The 19,662-nt window shown below is 39.6% G+C and overlaps 1 protein-coding gene and 1 long non-coding RNA gene across 4 annotated transcripts in view; one reads left to right on the forward strand and one right to left on the reverse strand.

Moving 5' to 3' along the window:
• The window catches only part of LOC148145895 (uncharacterized), a 29,494-nt gene extending 17,374 nt beyond the window's left edge, over positions 1–12,120 (forward strand). Inside the window, exon 3 of one of the 2 annotated variants that reach the window (XR_015761179.1) lies at positions 11,995–12,120. This is a non-coding gene — a long non-coding RNA (uncharacterized LOC148145895). Of the gene's footprint in view, positions 1–3,574; positions 4,285–11,994 lie in introns of those variants that run through there. The other variant, XR_015761180.1, reaches the window with a different exon arrangement.
• Positions 1–19,662, reverse strand: part of LOC122561605 (1-phosphatidylinositol 4,5-bisphosphate phosphodiesterase zeta-1-like) — an 81,996-nt gene that overhangs the window by 50,290 nt on the left and 12,044 nt on the right. For both annotated transcript variants that reach the window (XM_043713484.2, XM_043713485.2), the window contains exons 5-6: positions 4,153–4,297; positions 2,185–2,337 (exon numbers count right to left, since the gene is read on the reverse strand). In XM_043713484.2, coding sequence (XP_043569419.1) covers positions 2,185–2,337; positions 4,153–4,297 — 298 coding nt within the window. The remainder of the gene's footprint in view (positions 1–2,184; positions 2,338–4,152; positions 4,298–19,662) is intronic.

Here is a 19,662-nt window from a genome sequence, read left to right on the forward strand (position 1 = left end):
ACTCTCAATCTAATGGTCTCACAGAACGGTCTGTCTATATGGTGAAGGTCATGATCTTTAAATGCAAAGCTACTTGCCAAGATTTTTGGATAACTATATTACATCTATGGACTCGCCTCAAGGCCATGGTTTACCCTCTCTGGCAGCTCTCATATTAGAAGACAAATCTACAAAACCCATCCATCACACATTCTTATCACCTAACCTCATTTACGTGGTGCACTACTGAAAAAATGGGAGGAAATGCTACAAGATCATGCTCAACAAGCAAAAGGACAGTTATCCCATTTTGAAACAAGACAAAGTGTCAGAGTTCAAGACTTTACGAATTGATGTGATTGTGGAAAGATACTGTGACATTCTGTCCAGCCCAGACAGTGGTCATTTCTGATGAAGGGCTTATGCTCGAAACACTGACTCTCCTGCTCCTCAGATGCTGCCTGTGCTTTTCCAGCATCACACTTGTTGACTTCGAGCAATAGTCAAATCTTACAATGAACCATCAATGCATCCAAATTGTACATCTCAACTATCCAACATGCAAGATGATGACTCTGACACTGAAACCATCGTATCAGACAATAATCAGATACCCGTGATATACTTCATTATGATAATTTTAGAAGGAATAGATTCAATCCAATCATATGTCCACCAACACATTATTTTAATGCATTAATATACTGATGTGAATCCTTGTATTTTTATCAGAACAGGTTTCCCATTTTTCAAAATGGAAAAGAGGGATGTTGTATTCTTCAGATATCAAAAAGGCTCTATACAGCTATATGACATCACAATAAGTGAGGGCTTAGTATAAGAGGTATCTTACTCTGTTGGGAAGCAATTGAGCAAGCAGTCGGTAAATTTGCTAGTCTCTCAGTTACTATGTATTTAAGGAAGTATATAATGCAGACTGGATATGCAAGTCTAAGGTATCATATTAGTGGATTAGTTCTTAATAAACAAATCTATGATGTGTGTGCTAACAAACAGAAAAACACAAGCACATCATTTTTGACTTCAAATAATTTTCCCAAGTCTCTCTCCTATTTCTGGTTTTGAAACTGTAACATGGTATGTTCATTTCAATATGTTTCTGATTCACCCTCCCCAACGTACTGAATTGATAATACCCAAGTATTCCCTTCTCTAATCTTCCCAGCTAAAACATTTCCATTAAATTTTAATTTAAATATTCTTACCAAAGGAATAGAAGACAGTGAAGAACTAGTCCCAATTTAACATCAGAGACTTACTATCCCTTTTTGAGCAAGGTTTTTCTCCATTTATTTCACATTAGGATAATTAGTGGTTTAGATAATTATAACTCTCCTGTAACTGACGTTCTCTTTATCTGTTCAAATAACTCCACATCATCCTGTAGTTTCAACCTTCCACCTGCCTCTATAGTCGACAGCAATTTCTAGTTATTAATTTTCTTAGTGTTACTATCTGATTTTTATATCAAAAACACAGATTTCTTTCCAACTGTTTCTGGTGACAATAACTTGGAACCAACATCATATCATCCTCAGCCTCTTCTGTCCATTTCGAATGTTATACACCATGAATTTGGCATTTGTCCCTTAAGTTATATTCAGACTCCCAAATGGCAATTATATCCACACTTATGTAACAGGACATTGTATGCTACATTTAGATTTGTGCAAAATTACTTTAATCAATATTTTATACAAATCTCACGTATTCACAGATCTAATTGCTATATTAGTCCCTTTCATCTTTCCACCTCCAGTTGCAAATTTATCTTCAAATAAATCAATATTGTATCCTCTTACCAAGTTTCCTTTTTTTGACAAGAAGTAGTGCATCTTTGCAAAATTAGTTGAAAGCTTCCCGGAAAGCCATGCCAAACCTAACTGTACTCTATTGTCTCTTCTACACTCTATGTCATCTGGCAAAAACCTGCTGTTCTGCTTAAACCCGACTTCATTGCTAATTGTTCTCCAAAAAATATTCAGTTCCCTCCTATGTACAGCAGAAAATGACTGTGTTCATCCTGATAATAAGATAGTATAATAGACACAATATAATGGTAAATCACTGGTGCACGTCTCTATTTTTACATGAATCATACAAGTATGTGACATATATAATCTTATTCATCCTATTCAATATTTTAATAAACCTGGGTATAAATTGGTTCAGGTAGCTTCTTACCTCAGGAGAAGTCAATTGAGTTGGGTCATCACCAACATGGTTCATGCTGATCAACTTGTCTTCAAGGATATTGACCAAATAATTGGCTATTATACGCTGTTGAACTGGGTTGCAATTCATTTCCAGCAAAAGGATCAGTGGGTACTCAGATGTCTGTAACAAAAAAAACCACAGCATGAACTTAGACATAGAATTAATTCAAGTTGATGATACATTCTGCCCAAGGATACATTTCCTGTCAGCACTTCAGAAAAGCCCTTTGTCATTTAGATGCAACAGAAGTTGTTTATTTTAAAGCTTTCGAAAAAAACATTTATAAATTAACATCCCACAATAACAATACATTTACATACTTCACCATTTTTAACAGAAGAGGGGACTGATAAACCAGACATTATAGGTCATTGTCTTGACTCTATTGTGAGAACTTTTCTTCAATTCACAACAAAAATAAAACAGTGAGGTGCAAAGCAATTGAAGAGTTAATATAGATTTGTAAACAGCAGGGAGCACGTGGAGTAATTGAATTGGATTTTTTGAAGAAATCATCAGGTCTACAAATATATTGAGTACAATGGATGGTGCAAAATTGATTTGCAGAGGACTGCAGCAGTTCAAACCATTCACTCTCATCTTCTCAAGGTCAGCTAGCAATGCAACTCAGCAACAATGCCTATATTCCCAAAAGATTTTTTTTTGATTATCAATGACAAATATTTGATGAGTTTTAATTTATAGCTGTCCTCTCTTTAATCTCAATTATTGGACTTAAGTAGAATTTTTATTTGAATAGTTACAGTTCTGAGCACTGTATCAAGTTTATTTGATGGAGATATTGAACAGTTCTTTCAAAACTAGCTTTAAGTAACTTTAAAAGGGAGGAATTGAAGCAGACATCCAGTTTTGAAAAACCATCAAAAGGGTAATACCTCATTCACTCAAATGCATGACCGTCAATTATTTTGAATTTCAGTCTTAAAAAATCCCAACAAGTCATACCGATCCGGATGTTCCCATCAGTACCGAAAATTGAAATTAACAATTGTAGTGATGTTAAATAATTCAGTATCAAATAGCAATTACCAAACAGGGTTATGCTCTTCATATTCCCACGTACATTATAAAACCTAGACGAGGAAAAGAGGCAAAGCCAAGGCACGCTTGGAGATGTCAAGTGTTGCTGAGAGGCAATGGCCTAGTGTTATTATCAGTAGATTTATTAATCCAGAGACCCAGGTAATATTCCAGGAATGCAGGCTTCAATCCTATCATGGCAGATAGTGGAATTAAATTTAAAAAAGAGTCTAGAATTAAAAGTCTAATGATGACCATGAAACCACTGTCAACTGTCATAAAAACCCATCTGATTCACTAATGTCCTTTTGATCAGGAAACTGCCATCCTTACCTTGTCTGGCCTGCATGCAACTCCAGACCCACAGCAATGTGCTTGGCACTTAATTGCCTCTGGGTAATCAGGGATGGACAATAAGTGCTTAGCCAGGACCACTTGGACAGAAAAAAAAACACACACATACGTTGATCAAGGATTAAAAGCGGTCAAGTGAGTAAAACTGTCTCCTCCCTCATCTAAGAGCAATAGGGCCAGCTAAAGCTTCATGACATCTGACCTAGCTGAGAGTTAACTCAGAACAGAAAAGAGATCAAATCTGGATTAGATCTTTGATCTCTCAAAATAAACCATATGCTAAAGAACCAAAGTCGCCTGGAAGGCTCAATAGCATTGTTGATAACATTTTTGATTATTTTTCTGGCCTAGAAATAAGATTGTTGCCCTTTATATCTGGGTCACTCTATTCCTGTACTAAATATAAATGCTTGCTATACTGAACCAGAATTCCCTAACTTCAGCAATGAGTTGCACTATGTTTATTGCTGTTTCCTATTTACATTAACATTAGAATCCCCAACTAAACATTGAAAATTATAAAACCGAAAAGGTGCTCACCTCAAACGCATGAATGTTAATAACTTCAAGCACCTCCTTTACCAGAATGTTGGAAGTCAAGGCGAAGCTATGATACAGTCTTGGCTCATTATCAGGTCCATCCCAGCAAACCAGTTCCAAACAGCGGCAGCCTTTTTTCAAAGCACTTAACAAACCAAAGGAAGAAAATAATGTTATAACAGATTTGACTGAATTGTCATTTTGTTACTCTAAATCCAATTTCACCCTGAGCCCATTTCTTAGACAACACATGATCCAACAATCAATACAAAAACATTCTTTACTTAAATAAAACAAAGAATTATAGAGCTGTTCTCAGTACTCAAGAATGGTCACACGACTCAAAAATGTTAACTCTGTTCTCTCTTCGCAGATTCTGCTGGATTCTTCCAGAGATTTATGTTTTTGTGAGTTGTATATTACCTAATACTGATGAGCGAGAGCATGCGTACACAAAATATATATTAAATAAAGTTAAAGTATGTAAATAAGTGCCTCAGAATGTTTTATTACATTGAAGGCAGTGGAGGAAAGCAAGTTGTTCGGACTGGTTTTCTTGAGCTCGCTTTCCAATTTAAAAAACATACAGCACAAACACATGGAATTAACTTCACATGGGCTTTGATTCAAACAAGGAACAGAAGAAATCTTCTATTATGTTGGGAATCAAGAGAAAGATGCTGTTGGAGTCACAGAGTCATACAGCAGGAACAGACCCTTTAGTCCAACCAGTCCATGCCGAACACAATCCCAAACTAAACTGGTCCCAACTGCCTGCTTCTGGCCCTTTCCTATTCACGTTCTTATCCAAATATCTTTTAAACGTTGCAATTGTACCCACATCCACTACTTCCTCAGGAAGTTCATTCCATATGCAAACCACCCTCTGTGTCAAAAGATTGCCCCTATTCCAATTTTGGTTTTACAGTTTGCCTTGCATGCTCCATGAACACCATTTCCACCCTTCAACCTGCGCCAAGATTAGTACAGTAATGGTTACAATCATGAAACTGCAGTTGCCTCCACTCCAAAGGGTCCAAATTGCACGTCATCCTCATGAGGCACGTCAAATCTTTAATCACTCTGAGTAACTTGCAATCACGCAGATGTACCCTCTATGCACCAGAAGCCACTTAAATGGTCCTGCCATATGAAACAGGAGTAGGCCATTTGGTCAGTCAAACTAGCCCTGTCATTCATCAAGACCATGGTTGATCTGTCCCAGGCCTCTGCGCCTTTTTCAGTGCCAACTAGGCATAGCCATTAACTTCCTGATATTGCAATAATCTATCTACCTCCTCTTTAAATATGTTCAGTGATCTAGCCTCCACAACTCTGAGTTGAAAATTCCAAACATTTACTACCATCTGTGAGGGCATTCCTTTGTTTTGCAACTATCTTCCCTGGTTTGAGATGCCCCAAGTGGAAAAATTTTGTCAGTCAAGACCCCTCAGAATCTTGTATGTTTAAATAAAGTCAACCCTCATTCTTCTAAACACTAATGAATAATATTTAGCTGTCTTTGATAAGTCAACCCTTTCATCCCTGGAATCAGCCTAGTAAATGTCTTCTGAATTGCCTCCAATGCTGATACTGTATATCCTTTCTTAAATGCAGGGGCTAAAATTGGACATTGTACCCCAGGTGAGGCCTCATCAACACCCTGTACAGTTGTAACAAGGCTTCACTGATTTTAAACAAACCCCAAGCAATAAAGGCTTAAATGTCATTCACATTCTTAATTACTTGCTGTTTCGGAATGTTCACTTGCATTTCCTGCACAAGAATATCCAGATCCCCTCATGCTGCACTTTTTTGGAGAGTCTCTTCATTTGCATAATAGACTGCCTTTTGATTTTTCCTACCAAAGTGCATGACATCATAATTCCTACAAACTCCATTTACCAAGCCACTCACTCAACCTATCTATACTCCCCTTTGCAAATTTATTACATCCTCATCACAACATGCTCTCCCACCTACTTTTGCATTTTCAGCAACTTCGCATACGTTGCACCCTACTCTCTCACAAAGCATTCAGAGTCTGTAATATAACACAAACAGATCCTTGGGTCCAACTCATCTGCACGGACCAGATATCCTAAACTGATCTAGTTCAATTTGTCAGCAGTTGGCCCATATTTAAACCCTTCCTATTCATATACCCTCCCAGATACCTTTTAAATTTTGTAAGTGTACCAGCCTCTGCCAATTCCTCTGGGAGCTCATACCATACACACACCACCCTCTGACAGCAAAAGTTGCCCCTTGGATCCCTTTCTAATTTTTCCCCTCTCACCTTAAACCTATGCCTCCAGTTTTTGACTCCCCTACCCTGTATAGGCTGTTCCTCTTATGATTTTGTAAATCTCTATAAAGTCACCCCTCAGCCACCAACGCTCCAGGGAAAAAGGTCCAAGCTTATTCAGCCTCTCTCTACAGCTCAAACCCTCCATCCTGACAACATCCTTGAAATTCCTTCTTAACTCTTTCAAGTTTAACATCTTTCCTATCGTAAGGAGACCCAAACTGAAACCAATTTTCTAAAAATGGCTGACCCAATGTCCTGTACAGCTGCAACTTGATGTCCTAACTCTGATACTCAATGCACTGACCAATGAAGGCAAGCATGCCAAATGCCTTCTTCACCACCCTGTCTAAATTAGATCCTTTGGCATTCCATTAATTACATCTTCACACCCTTAAAAAAGACCCATAATCCTGATTGCGTTCTGTGCATGAATTAATCCTTAACCCATGCTAATACATCACCTTCTGTATTGAAAGCTCCTGTCTTGTGCAACAGCCTCTTATATTGAATTTTATTGAAAGCCTTCTGGAAATCTATGTATGGCACTCGTATCAATTCCCCTTTATCAACTTGTTATATCCTCAAAGAAATCTAGCAAATTTGACAAACATGATTTTGTTTTCATAAATTCATGTTGACTCTATTTGACTGTGTTGTTTTTGCGAAATGTCCTGCTAAGACCATATGAAATAGGAGCAGAAATTAGGCCATTCAACCCATCAAGTCGGCTCTGCCATTCAACCATAGCTGATAGGTTTCTCAACCCCATTCTCCCGCTCTCTCCCCATAACCCTTGATACTCAAGAATCTATCTCAGTCTTAAATATACTCAATGAACTTGCCTCCACACCCTTCTGTGGCAATGAATTCCATAGATTCCCCACTCTCTGGCTGAACAAATTTATCCTTATCTCTGTTCTAAAAGGTCTTCCCTACCTAGTCTCACCTACCAATGAAAACATCTTCCCAGCATCTACTCTGTCTAGGCCATTCAGTATTCTGTGTGTTACAATTAAATCCCACGTCATCCTTCTAAATTCCATCAAGTATAGATTCAGAGTCCTCAAACATCCCCATATGTTAAGCTTTTCATTCCTGGGACCTGCCATTTCTTCCTAGAAGATGGACTCTAGCATGTTTGCAATGATAGATGTCATGACCTTACTCATTCGTTCTTATTGCTGATCAGATACCTTATTTACGAAACTATTCATTAAACATTTTTGCTTGTCACTCACCAAAATGTGCAGTTTCAAGAGGTGTCCATCCCTCATATTACATAAAGAGTCATACATTGATTAGTAGGGTAATTTAATAGATTTCTGCTGCTCTGATATCTCCAGAAGTATTGTGTAGTGCTTTTGGAGAAGTTGCAGTGAGTTCCTGTATTCTACAATATCATGGCCTCAAAATAAGTCATCAAATTTTAAATTTTGAACTCATAGTTATGAGCGGAAAGAATTATGCCATATGTTTTCATGTTTCAAAAAAGATTGCACTATCCAAGAATTAAATGAAGTAAGCACTACTAACTGAACACTATATTTCATAAATTCTTATTCATTAAGCCAGAAAATTTCAGCAGGTCAATCTCTATTTTTATTCCCAGAGAAGCACTTTACTATACTTTCCAGGATCAGGGGAGTTCCTTCACTTCTTCTGGGACCAATCTAAGGTATGCCACGTACCCAGGAATTCACTTCAATTTTCCTCAGTGCTCTTATGATTCTCAGAATATGAGATTCTTTGAGGTCCTCCACTAACATGGGCCTCCTCAGTGCCTTCATCTTTACCAGTTTACTGTTCCTAGCAGCTTTTTAATCTCCGTTTTCCAACATATGAACAAAGGAGCAGGAATAGGTCATTCTGCACCTTGAGCTCAATCCACCATTCAATAGAATCATGGTTAATCTGATTTGAAATTCAAATCTTCACTTCTGCCTGCCCTAATGATGTTTCACCCATCCCCCCACCTTTGTTTAATCAGAATCCATCTATCTCAAGGATACTGCTTCCACCTCTTTTCAGGAAGAGTTCCAAAGGCTCACAAACTTCAGAGGAAAGAAAAATCACCAAATCTTGGCTTTAAATGGACAACTTCTTTAAACAGTAACCCCTGGTTCTAGATTCTCTAATAATAGGAAACATCTTCTCCACATTCACCTTGTCAAGATCCCTTAGGATCTTTTATGTTTCAATCAAGTCACCAATTACTTTTCTAACTTCCAAGTTTAGCCTGTGAAATCTGTCCTCATAAAATATTTCATTCATTCCAGGTATTAATCTGGTAAACTTCTCTGAATTGCTTCCAACAGTTACATTCTTTTGATAAATAAAGTAATCAATACTGAGCATATTATTCCAAGCTGCATTCTCACCAATGCCCTGTTAACTGAAGCATAAACTCTCTATATTTGTATTCAACTCTCATGATAAATGATACCATTCTATTAGCAAGTAATTACTTGCTGTTTTCAGCCTGCTCCAACTCTAGATGTAAATGCATGTTTTCTTTAAAACAACAAAAAAAATCACAAATCCAAAACAAAAAGTATTTGTTTTTGCAACCTCTTCCAGTGGGAATGTGGCACACCAGAGATGGCCCCAATAAAGATTTCAATGAATAACTACAATTTTCAAACCTATCCTTTATCAGGTGTCTGAATATGATATTTGAAGAACTCTTTTTTTGTACCAGGTACATTCCAATCTTCTTTGTTCTGGAAATTGCACCAATAATTTAAACCTCTTAGGCAGACTCATCTCACGAAACTCAGAAAGCAACCATCCATTGCTAAACTATTTCCCATTTCCATCTCTGTTAAATAAATACAAGCCTATCCTTTAAATGGCAAACAATTCAGAGGTCATTTAATAACTTCACGGACTCTATTTTTTAACATTTGTTTTACAATTAGCACTTCAATACCCAAGTTAAATCATTTTATTCCTTAACTATATGACTCATGAAATGTGACTTTTTCCTTGGAACTACAGGAAGGGCTGCTGAATCCATTTATTGGGCGGGGAGGGAATAAAGATGCTTTTCGGAGGGTCGGTGAGGACTCAATGGGCCAAATGGCCCACTTCCGCACTGTAGGAATTCTATGATTCTATACAGCAGAAATGTGTGTATAATGGTGGCATCTTTGGACTATGTGTGTGACTGAATGTGAGACGTGACTCCTGAATTTAATGGACTGCTATGGCTGTGGTGTATTGAGCAGCATTGTGACATAGTTGGTGGTACGGTGGGTGGAATGTGTCGTATATTGAATGGCCTTGACCACCTCTGAGGGGTTTTAACAACTCAGGAAACCAAACGGTTTGACAATATTTTAACATCATTTATTGTTAAATACCAAAATAGATCTTCTACTCATGGCATACACAGGCTAATCCCAGCCTGGGACAGACAATTCTGCTGACATGTCCCTGGGTCGGCATTATTTTTATATCCAGATGTGTTATCACTGAATTTAACGGTTCCTTTTTCCCCATCACCAGATCACCTGTAGTTTGTTTTTATCTTCCCCCTTCAGCTTTTTAAATTTTTTTTCCTCATCAACCATCTTTGGAGATGTTACGACACACTTCTGTACTGGTTGGACCTGAACCCAGGCCTCTTAGTTAAGAGATAGGGACACTACTACTTGTGCCACAAGATGTCTGGATCTATTTATAGCCATGCTGGCCAGGCCCAGGAGCAGACCCACAAGGAGGTCCTCCAATCTGCTCACACCAAACGCACTGGTTGCATAAAGATCAGGAAAGTGAGGCTGAAGTGTCACCAAAAACACAAAAAAATAAACTAAAAGGAAATGCAATCGCCCCCCACAGCCAATATGAACTTGGTCCAACCGGGTCTAATTAATATTTTTTTCTCTCTACTCAGAAGTGTTATCACACACAACTGAGTGACCTTCCCACCTTCGAATTCGCTGTAACTGTTTTGTTTTTGTGAACTACTAACCACCATCAGTAATTACCCATTCAGCGAATTAAGCATTTATATGCAAAGCCTTTTAAGGGCTTTATGAGGATATGTCTGACTCCATTTGTCTTCATAAAGTTCTGAAACTCTCCTGTTGTCTTTGCCCTATACCATGTGGACTAAAGAATTGGTGGAGTTTTCTTATATTCCTGTAAGAGTTAGTAGAGTCCATTCTGTGCATGTCGATCCATTTTGAATGGGTGTTGACGAGGATTAAGAATATAGAGCCCATAAATAGTTCTGTGAAATCTGCATGTACTCGCACCCAGGGACTCCCCAGCCACTCCCATGGGTGCAATAAGGCTGCTGGTGGGGCCTTTTGGTTTTCCTGACATTTTTTGCACCACTGGACCAGGTTTTCAATACCCATGTCTATGGCAGGTCACCAAACATAGCTCCTTGTGAGCATTTTCATTTTAGAAATTCCTGGATGGCCTCTGTGTCATTTTTGATATATTGGTCACTAGCCTGGACAGGGAATAACCCGGGCTCTCCACAAGATGATGCCAGTTTCTATGTTGAACTCCTGATATTTTGAGATAGAGGGTTTCAGCTCTTCATAGGGTCCTTGTGTTCCGGCATTTAGGATGATCTGATGCAGCTTTGTAGGGTTATTTTGGGGCCTAAGCCTGGATTTGCTTGGAAGATACTGACAGCATGTCCAAGAAGTTCAAAATCCTGATGACTTCATCCACCTTTGGAGGTGAAGGTAGACTGGTAGATAGCAGCAGACAGCTCAAGGTATCTACATAGGCAATATGTTTCCCTGGACGATGTTCCAAGGTATATTCATAGGACCTCATAGCAGTGCCTAGCACTGGATCTGAGCTGATACAGTGGGAGGAATCATCTGTCTTCCTTGAAGAGGCCAGTCGCTATGGTGAAATGTCGACCAGACATACTGGCAGAACTTTACCATACCATAGCCAAACCTTCTTTATCGATCTTGGCAAACTTCTTTCTTTTCTGCCTCCACCAGGGTGCGTGATGTGTACATGATTGGACCTTCTTATCCTAAATATTTGTTTTTATTCATTCATGGAATGAGGGCATCACTGGCCAAAGAAGCATTTATTGCTCATAACTGATTGCACAGAGGGCAGTTGAGAGTCAACCATGTTGCAGTGGGTCTGGCGTCACATGTAGTTTAAAGCAGGTAAGGATGGCAGTTTCCTTCCCTAAAGTTAACCAAATGAGTTTTTCCAACAATCGACATGGATTCATCATCATCATTAGACTCTTAATTTCAGATTTTTATTGATTTCAATTTCACCATCTGCCATGGCGGAATATGAACCAGAGTCTGTGGAATATTACAAGCATCTCTGGATTAACAGTCCAGTGATAATACTATTTAGGCCATTGCCTTCCCAATGACATGTAATAATACCACCCCATCCCATAGCAGAGGCATTGCAGGGTACAATGAGTGGTCTCAGTGGGTTGTAATCAGCTAATAGAGTTGTTGACAGTAGTTGTTGTTTGAAAAGGCTTTCTCTTGCACTTGGCACAACCATTTCTGTTTTTTTTTCAGCAGGGTATGGAGGCGTAACAGTGGGTCACCAAGTTGGGCATGGATCTCTCAGCAAAACTAACAAACAGTAAAATTCACAACTGATCTTGGAGGAACCTGTTTGGGAGAGATCATAGAATCCACTCTTTTCACTTTGCAGACTTTACAGCAAGGCCTCAAGGCCACACTTTCACTATTCACTTATCTATCTCTGTGCTTTCATGATTATATGTTTTATTGATATATGTCTCTTGATTAAACTTAAAAATATAAGCCACAGCTATTAAGTTAGCCTTCATCAGTGTTTTGTAGAAGAATACAATGGTGCTATTTTCTGGGTCTGCAGATTGGAAGAAGGAAAAATGGCCCTTAATAGAGTGATATGCTCTTCTTGTCAGATGTGGGAGTTGAAAGAGAGTTTATGTGTTACTGAGGATTATATCTGCAATAAATGCTTTTGGTTGTGAATCCTATCAGATTGAATGGAAAGGTTAGAGTGACAGAGGCAGTAAGGAAATTACAAGAGTAAGGGAGTGCGATGGATGGCAGTTATAAGAAGGGAGAAAAGTTGCAGATACAGTCACATAGATGGGTTAATTCTAGGAAAGGTAAGAGAGGTAGGCAGGTAGTGCAGGAATCTTCTGTGGCTCGCCCCATTTCAAACAAGTATGGCTGTTTTGAAAAATGGAGGGGGTGATGGATTCTCAGGGGAATGTAGCACAAACAGCCAAGTTTCTGGCATTGAGACTGGCTCTAATGCAATGAGGGTTATGTCAGGTTCCAAGAGATCAATTGTGTTCAGGGACTCCCTAGTCCAAGGTACAGACAGACGTTTCTGTGGCCAGCAGCAAACAATCAGAATGGTATGTTGCTTCCCTGGTGCCAGGATCAAGGATGTCTCAGAGAGGGTGCAGAATGTTCCCAAGGGGGAGAGGGGCCAGCAGGAGGTCATTGTACACATTGGAACCAATGACAAAAGAAGGGAAAAGGTTGAGATTCCGAAGGGAGAATACAAACAGTTAGGCAGGAATTTAAAAAGGAGGCCCTCAAGGCGAGTAATACATGGATTACTCCCGGTGCTATGAGCTCGTGAGGGTAGGAATAGGAGGATAGAGCAGATGAATGCATGGCTGAGGAGCTGGTGTATGGGAGAAGGATTCACATTTTTGCATCATTGGAATCTCTCCTGGGGTAGAAGTGACCTGTACAAGAAGGACGGATTGTACCTAAATTGGAAGGGAAATTTGCTAGAGCGGCTTGGGCGGATTTCAACTAGTCAAGTGGAGGGGTGGGACCTAGGGAGATAGTGAGGAAAGAGATCAATCTGAGATTGGTATAGTTGAGAAAAGAAGTGAGTCAAACAGTCAGGACAGGCAGGGACAAAGCAAAGAACAAAGTAGGGCTGATAAAATAAACTGCATTTATTTCAAAGCAAGAGGCCTAACAGGGAAGGCAGCAGAACTCAGGGTATGGTTAGGAACATGGGAGTAGGATATCAAAGCAATTACAGAAACATGGCTCAGGGATGGACAGGACTGGCAGCTTAATGTTCCAGGATATAGATGTTACAGGAAGGTCAGAAAGGGAGGCAAGAGAGGAGGGGGAGTGGCGATTTTGATAAGGGATAGCATTACAGCTGTATGAGCGAGAATATTCCCAGAAATACATCCAGGGAAGTTATTCGGGCGGAACTAAGAAATAAGAAATGGATGATCACCTTATTTGGATTGTATTATGAACCCCTAATAGTCAGAGGGAAATTGAGAAACAAAGTTATCTGAAAGAAATTTAGGGTGGTTATGGTAGGGGATTTCAACTTTCCAAACATAGACTGGGACTGCCATAGTGTTAAAGGTTTAGATTGAGAGGAATTTGTTAAGTGTGCACAGTCGCTCAGTGGTTAGCACTGCTGCCTCACAGTGCTAGGGACCCAGGTTCAATTCCCGCCTCGGGCAACTGTCTAAGTGGAGTTTGCACATTCTCCCCGTGTCTGCGTGGGTTTCCTCCCACAGTCCAAAGACGTGCAGGCCAGGTGAATTGGCCATGCTAAATTGCCCGTAGTACTAGGTGCATTAGTTAGGGGTAAATGTAAGGGACTGGGAGGGTTGCTTTTCAGTGGGTTGGTGTGGACTTGTTGGGCCAAAAAGCCTGTTTCCACACTGTTGGTAATCTAAATCATGTACCTACTAGAGAAGGTGCAAAACGACCTACTCATGGCAAATAAGGCAGGGCAGTTGACTGAGGCGTCAGCGGGGGAGCACTTTGGGGCCAGCAACCATAATTCTGTTAGTTTTAAAATTGTGATGGTGAAAAACAGACCAGACCTAAAAGTTGAAGTTCTAAATTGGAGAAAGGCCAATTTTGATCGTGTTAGGCAAGACCTTTCAGAAGCTGACTGGAGGCAGATGTTCACAAGTAAAGGGATGGCTGGAAAAAGGGAAGCCTTCAGAAATGAGATAACGAGAGTCTGGAAAAAGTATGTTCCTGTTAGGGTGAAAGGAAAGGCTGGTAGGTATAGGGAATGCTGGATGACTGAAGAAATTGAGGGTTTAGTTAAGAAAATGAAGGAAGCATATGTCAGATATAGACAGAATAGATCAAGTGAATCCTTAGAAGAGTATAAAGGCAGTAGGAGTATAATAAGAGGGAAATCAGGAGGGCAATAAAAGGGATAAGAGATAACTTTGGCAAACAGAGTTAAGGAGAATTCAAAGGGTTTTTACAAATATATTAAGGACAAAAGGGTAACTAGGGAGAGAATAGAGCCCCTCAAAGATCAGCAAGGCAACCTTTGTGTAGAGCCAAAGAAAATGGGAGAGATACTAAATGAGTATTTTGCATCAGTTTTTACTGTGGAAAAGGATGTGGAAGATATAGACTGTAGTGAAATAGATGGTGACATCTTGAAAAATGTCCATATTACAGAGGTGGTGGTACTGGATGTCTTGAAACGCATAAATGTGGACAAACCTCCAGAACCTGATCAGATGTACCCTAGAACTCCGTGGGAAGCTAGGAAAGTGATTACTGGGCCTCTTGCTGAAATATTTATACTATTGATAGTCATGGGTGATGTGCTGGAAGTCTGAAGGTTGGTTAACGTGATACCAATATTTAAGAAGGGTGGTAAGGACAAGCCAGGGAATTTTAGACCAGTGAACCTGACATCAGTGGTGGGCAAGTTTTTGGAGGGAATCCTGAGGGATAGGATGTCCATGTATTTGGAAAGGCAAGGACTGATTAGGGATAGTCAACAATGCTTTGTGCGTGGTAAATCAATTCTCACAAACTTGATTGGATTTTCTGAAAAAGTAACAAAGAGGATTGATGAGGGCACAGCAGTAGACGTGCTCTTTCTGAACTTCAGTAAGGTGTTCAGTAAGGTGGTTAGCAAGATTAGATCTCATGGAATTCAAAGAGAACTAGCCATTTGGACACAGATCTGGCTCAAAGGTAAAAGACAGAGGGTGGTGGTGGAGAGTTGTTTTCAGATTAGAGGCCTGTGACCAGTGGTGTGCCACAAGGATTGGTACTTTTCATAATTTATATAAATGATTTGGATGTGAGCATTAGAGGTATAGTTAGTAAGTTTGCAGATGACACCAAAATTGGAGGTGTAGAGGACAGCAAAGAAGGTTATTTCAGATTACAACAGGTTCTTGATCAGATGAGCCAATGGGCTGAGGAGTGGTAGATAAATGCGAGGTGCTGCATTTTGGGAAAGCAAATCTTAGCAGTACTTATCCATTTAATAAGGTCCAAGGGCTTGTTGCTGAACAATGAGACCTTGGAGTGCAGGTTCATAGCTCCTTGAAAGTGGAGTTGCAGGTAGATAGGATAGTGAGGAAGTGCAAAGGCACTAAGCAGATGATTGATACCATGATTGATGCCTTATCTGAAGGCGTTTGGTATGCTTTCCTTTATTGGTCACAGTATCAAATACAGGAGTTGGGAGATCATGTTGCGGCTGTACAGGACATTAGTTAGGCCACTGTTGGAATATTGCGTGCAATTTTGGTCCCCTTCCTATTGGAAGGATGTTGTGAAACATGAAAGGGTTCAGAAAAGATTTACAAAGATTTGGAGGATTTGAGCTATTGGGAGAGGTTGAATAGGCTAGGGCTGTTTTCCCTGGAGTGTCAAAGGCTGAGGGGTGACCTTATACAGGTTTATGAAATCATGAGGGGCATGAATAGGATAAATAGACAAAGTCTTTTCCCTGCGGTTCAGGAATCCAGAACAAGAGGGCACAGATTTAGGGTGAAAGATATAAAAGAGACCTAAGGGGCAACTTGTTCACACAGAGGGTGGTGCGTGTGTGGAATGGACTGCCAGAGGAAGTGATGGAGGCTAGTACAATCGCAACATTTAAAAGGCATCTGAATGGGTATATGTGTAGGAAGGGTTTGGAGGGATATGGGTCGGGAGGTGACAAATGGGACTAGATTGGGTTGGGATATTTGGTCGGCATGGACAAGTTGGACCGAAGGGTCTGTTTCCGTGCTGTACATCTCTATAACTCAATGATTCTAATTTCTGAGACCTAGAAAAGACTTCAACTCTATTGTGTTCCTTGGAGTTAAAGCTTCTTTTTTTAAAATGGACTTCACCTTATCTTCAACAGGGTGGTTAACCCTGTGACAGAGGTACGTTACTTCATTTACTGAGAGCACCCATTATTCCCTTTTTTGCTGAGCACCAGCTGCAGAGAATCGCTGCAAAACCCACCTCCAAAAACTCTCCTAATGCTGTTTTGCATTAGCTCCTGGGATTAAAACATCATCTAGCTCAACTCCCAATCTGCTCATTCCTTGAAGGAGGTTCTCTGTGAAGATATAAGAAGGGCCTGTGCCCGAAACGTCGAATCTCCTGTTCCCTAGATGCTGCCTGACCTGCTGTGCTGTTCAGCAATAAAGTTTCAACTTTGATCTCCAGCATCTGCAGACCTCACTTTCTCCTCTCTGTGAAGATATCACAAGGACTAACTGTACATTGGTGCACCAGGAAATCCTGTCCTGGGTTTCCATTCTCCTTCTTCACAGTTGCAGCAATACATTACCTGTGATTTAGTGTAAGAGGGCCAGGCTGGGACTATCTGGTACTGAAAGTGCACACTGTCTGGCCTCCTGCTGAGCAGTCAGGCAGCCAATGATTAAAATCTACTTGTTTCAATGCTGCAATCCAGTAAATTAAACAGCAGCACTATGTTAGTGTAGCCCATCTCCACAGCAACACATGCAGGCTGATCTTGAATTGTCACCCCACGCCCAAAAAAACCCAATCTATTTCTAGCTTTATCGGTTACTTTTAGCCATGCCTACCCAAACTGATGATAGAATTATTATGTTCATTACAGTGCTATTAGTTCACTTCTCACACCCATCATTACATCTTGTTTGAGTGGGAGCCAATCTAAATGAATCTGTCACCCATCCTATATTTAAAATATCCATACTAACAGGATGACAGGAATACCACATCACTGCTAATTAACATTGTTAGTTATTCTACAATAAGTTTCATCAATTAGCGCTAAGAAGACTGATAGAAAGAGAGGGCATTTGTGGCACAGTGGTAGTGTCACTACCTCTGAGCCAGGAAGCCCAGGTTCATGTCCCACTTGTTCCAGAACAGGTAAATTTAAGAGTTGCAGTTGATAAGGACATTCCAGCGAAACACAAAACAAAAAGAACATCAGATGAATGTGTCCATCTGTTAATCTACTGAATACTGTGTTGCTTTAAGAAGCAAAATGAAAGGAAAAATTTCAGTAGTAGCATCTTCAAGCATTCATACCTGATTTACGTTGTGAGTTTAGCATTATCCTGTCTAAAAACTACTACAACTCATAACAATCAAAATAACATCCTCCTCATGATAATTTCCTAAAAAGTGAATTTTCTACAAAGAAAGTTTGCTCTAACATTCCATTCCAATTAAATTAAGTTAAACACTTTAAACTGCAACTTCAAGAAGTGAAGTACAAATCCATTTGTTTTCAGCAATGTCTGGAATCACAGTGAACTTACATTTGCCTTCTAAGATGTCATTTTACCCATTCTTTCATTTTAGATGCCATTTTAGTTCAATTTCAATTATTTATGTAAAAATTTGACTCTGGCTCAAAAAATACCATATTGTGAGCTCCATGTATGCTCAAAGGAAAAACTGGAAGAGCAAAGTTTTGTAAAGGTTACAGCTCTGGCAGCTGAAACTTTCTGATTAATTAATCTACATGTTCCCCAAACAGATGAATACTTTTCGATAAGAAATGAAGTTCACTTTCAAATTTACAACAGACATAGGGAAGAAATTGCATTATTCCTATTCTTTCCTTATTTTGCTATGCAGAATAAGCTGTGAATTGGGACAAATTGGAGGGTTCTTTCAAAAAAAAATCATAGTCACGATGGGCCAAATGGAAGTGGTGTGTAGGTGGGTGAAGAATCACAGTTTCCCTGAAAGATCTTGCAAATCTCAATAGGATCACACTGATGACAGACATGCAATCATCACACATCAAATCACGCTCCGGTTGCTCCAAAACCCAGGTAAACGCAAAGCAAACCCATGGAGCTACAACAATAAAGCAATTCTAAATACGCAATGATCAAGCTTGTCTTTATGCCTATACTCTAAGGGAATAAACTGTTCTATTGAATTCTGCCAGTACAGTGCTCTGTGTGCTTTGCCAATTATGTAGATTATTTTGAAAAGTATTTTAAATATACACCATAAAGAAAAGAAATACGAATCCAGTTTTGGGTCTCCAACCCTCTAAAGTTTTTCATACTTTCTTCTGATACCTGTAGTAACCATATAAAGCAAGATTTTCATTTTGTTTTTCAGCTGTCCAGACATGATGCAGTTTGTTTGTGTTGACTTAGGCTCTCGGGCTGAATTAGTCACACAACAGTCTCGACTTGCACTTCCTCCTGGCTTTACCAGTGACTATCAAAGTTATCATTGCCCAGCTTTGCTTCTGGCTCCTCCCGGGGATCTGCTGTTTGCATTTTCAGGATTTTGCACTTGGCCCCTTCACAAAGGCACTAAGCAGATGATTGATACCATGATTACTAGGGAAGGCAACAATGTAAACATTGTTTCCAATAATGCTAGTCAGAATGGTGTCCCTGGTTTTAAGTGTCTTGTTGTCTTCCCATTAGTTCAGGCATCGTTGACTGTACACATGGCAATTAAGACACCACCCTCCTGAGCCTCCTGGAATATTCATCAACTACAACTTCTGCTATGTTAATGCACAATGCAACCACAAAAATATATTAATCCAGTGTGTGCAAACCTTCCTGGTAACTGTCATGTGCTTGCATTCAATGGCATTCTAACTTTCCAGATCTCTCTGCATCTCAAAACAAATATAACACCTGTATTGGACTTGTAGTCGATTCATAGCAGCACAGAACTTCAGAATGGCACTCAGCAATTTGGTCCATTGAATATGCTCTGCCTTTCAATAAGGTCATGGCTGATCTGGTTTTGGTCTCAACTCACTTTCTTGTCTAACCCACAAAACCCTCGCCTTCCTTGTCTATGAAAACTCTACTTTGTCTTGAATGTCACAAATATAACAGCATGCATCTAACTCAGATAACTTTTCCAATTTCAGATAGTAAAATAATGAAATGCTTGCACTACCAACTTGGAAGGAAAGAACTAACACATCTCATTGAA

The sequence above is a fragment of the Chiloscyllium plagiosum genome, unplaced genomic scaffold, assembly GCF_037043375.1.
Source record: "Chiloscyllium plagiosum isolate Xiang-an unplaced genomic scaffold, Cpla_swu_hap1 HiC_scaffold_23, whole genome shotgun sequence".
Classification (NCBI taxonomy): Eukaryota; Metazoa; Chordata; class Chondrichthyes; order Orectolobiformes; family Hemiscylliidae; genus Chiloscyllium; species Chiloscyllium plagiosum.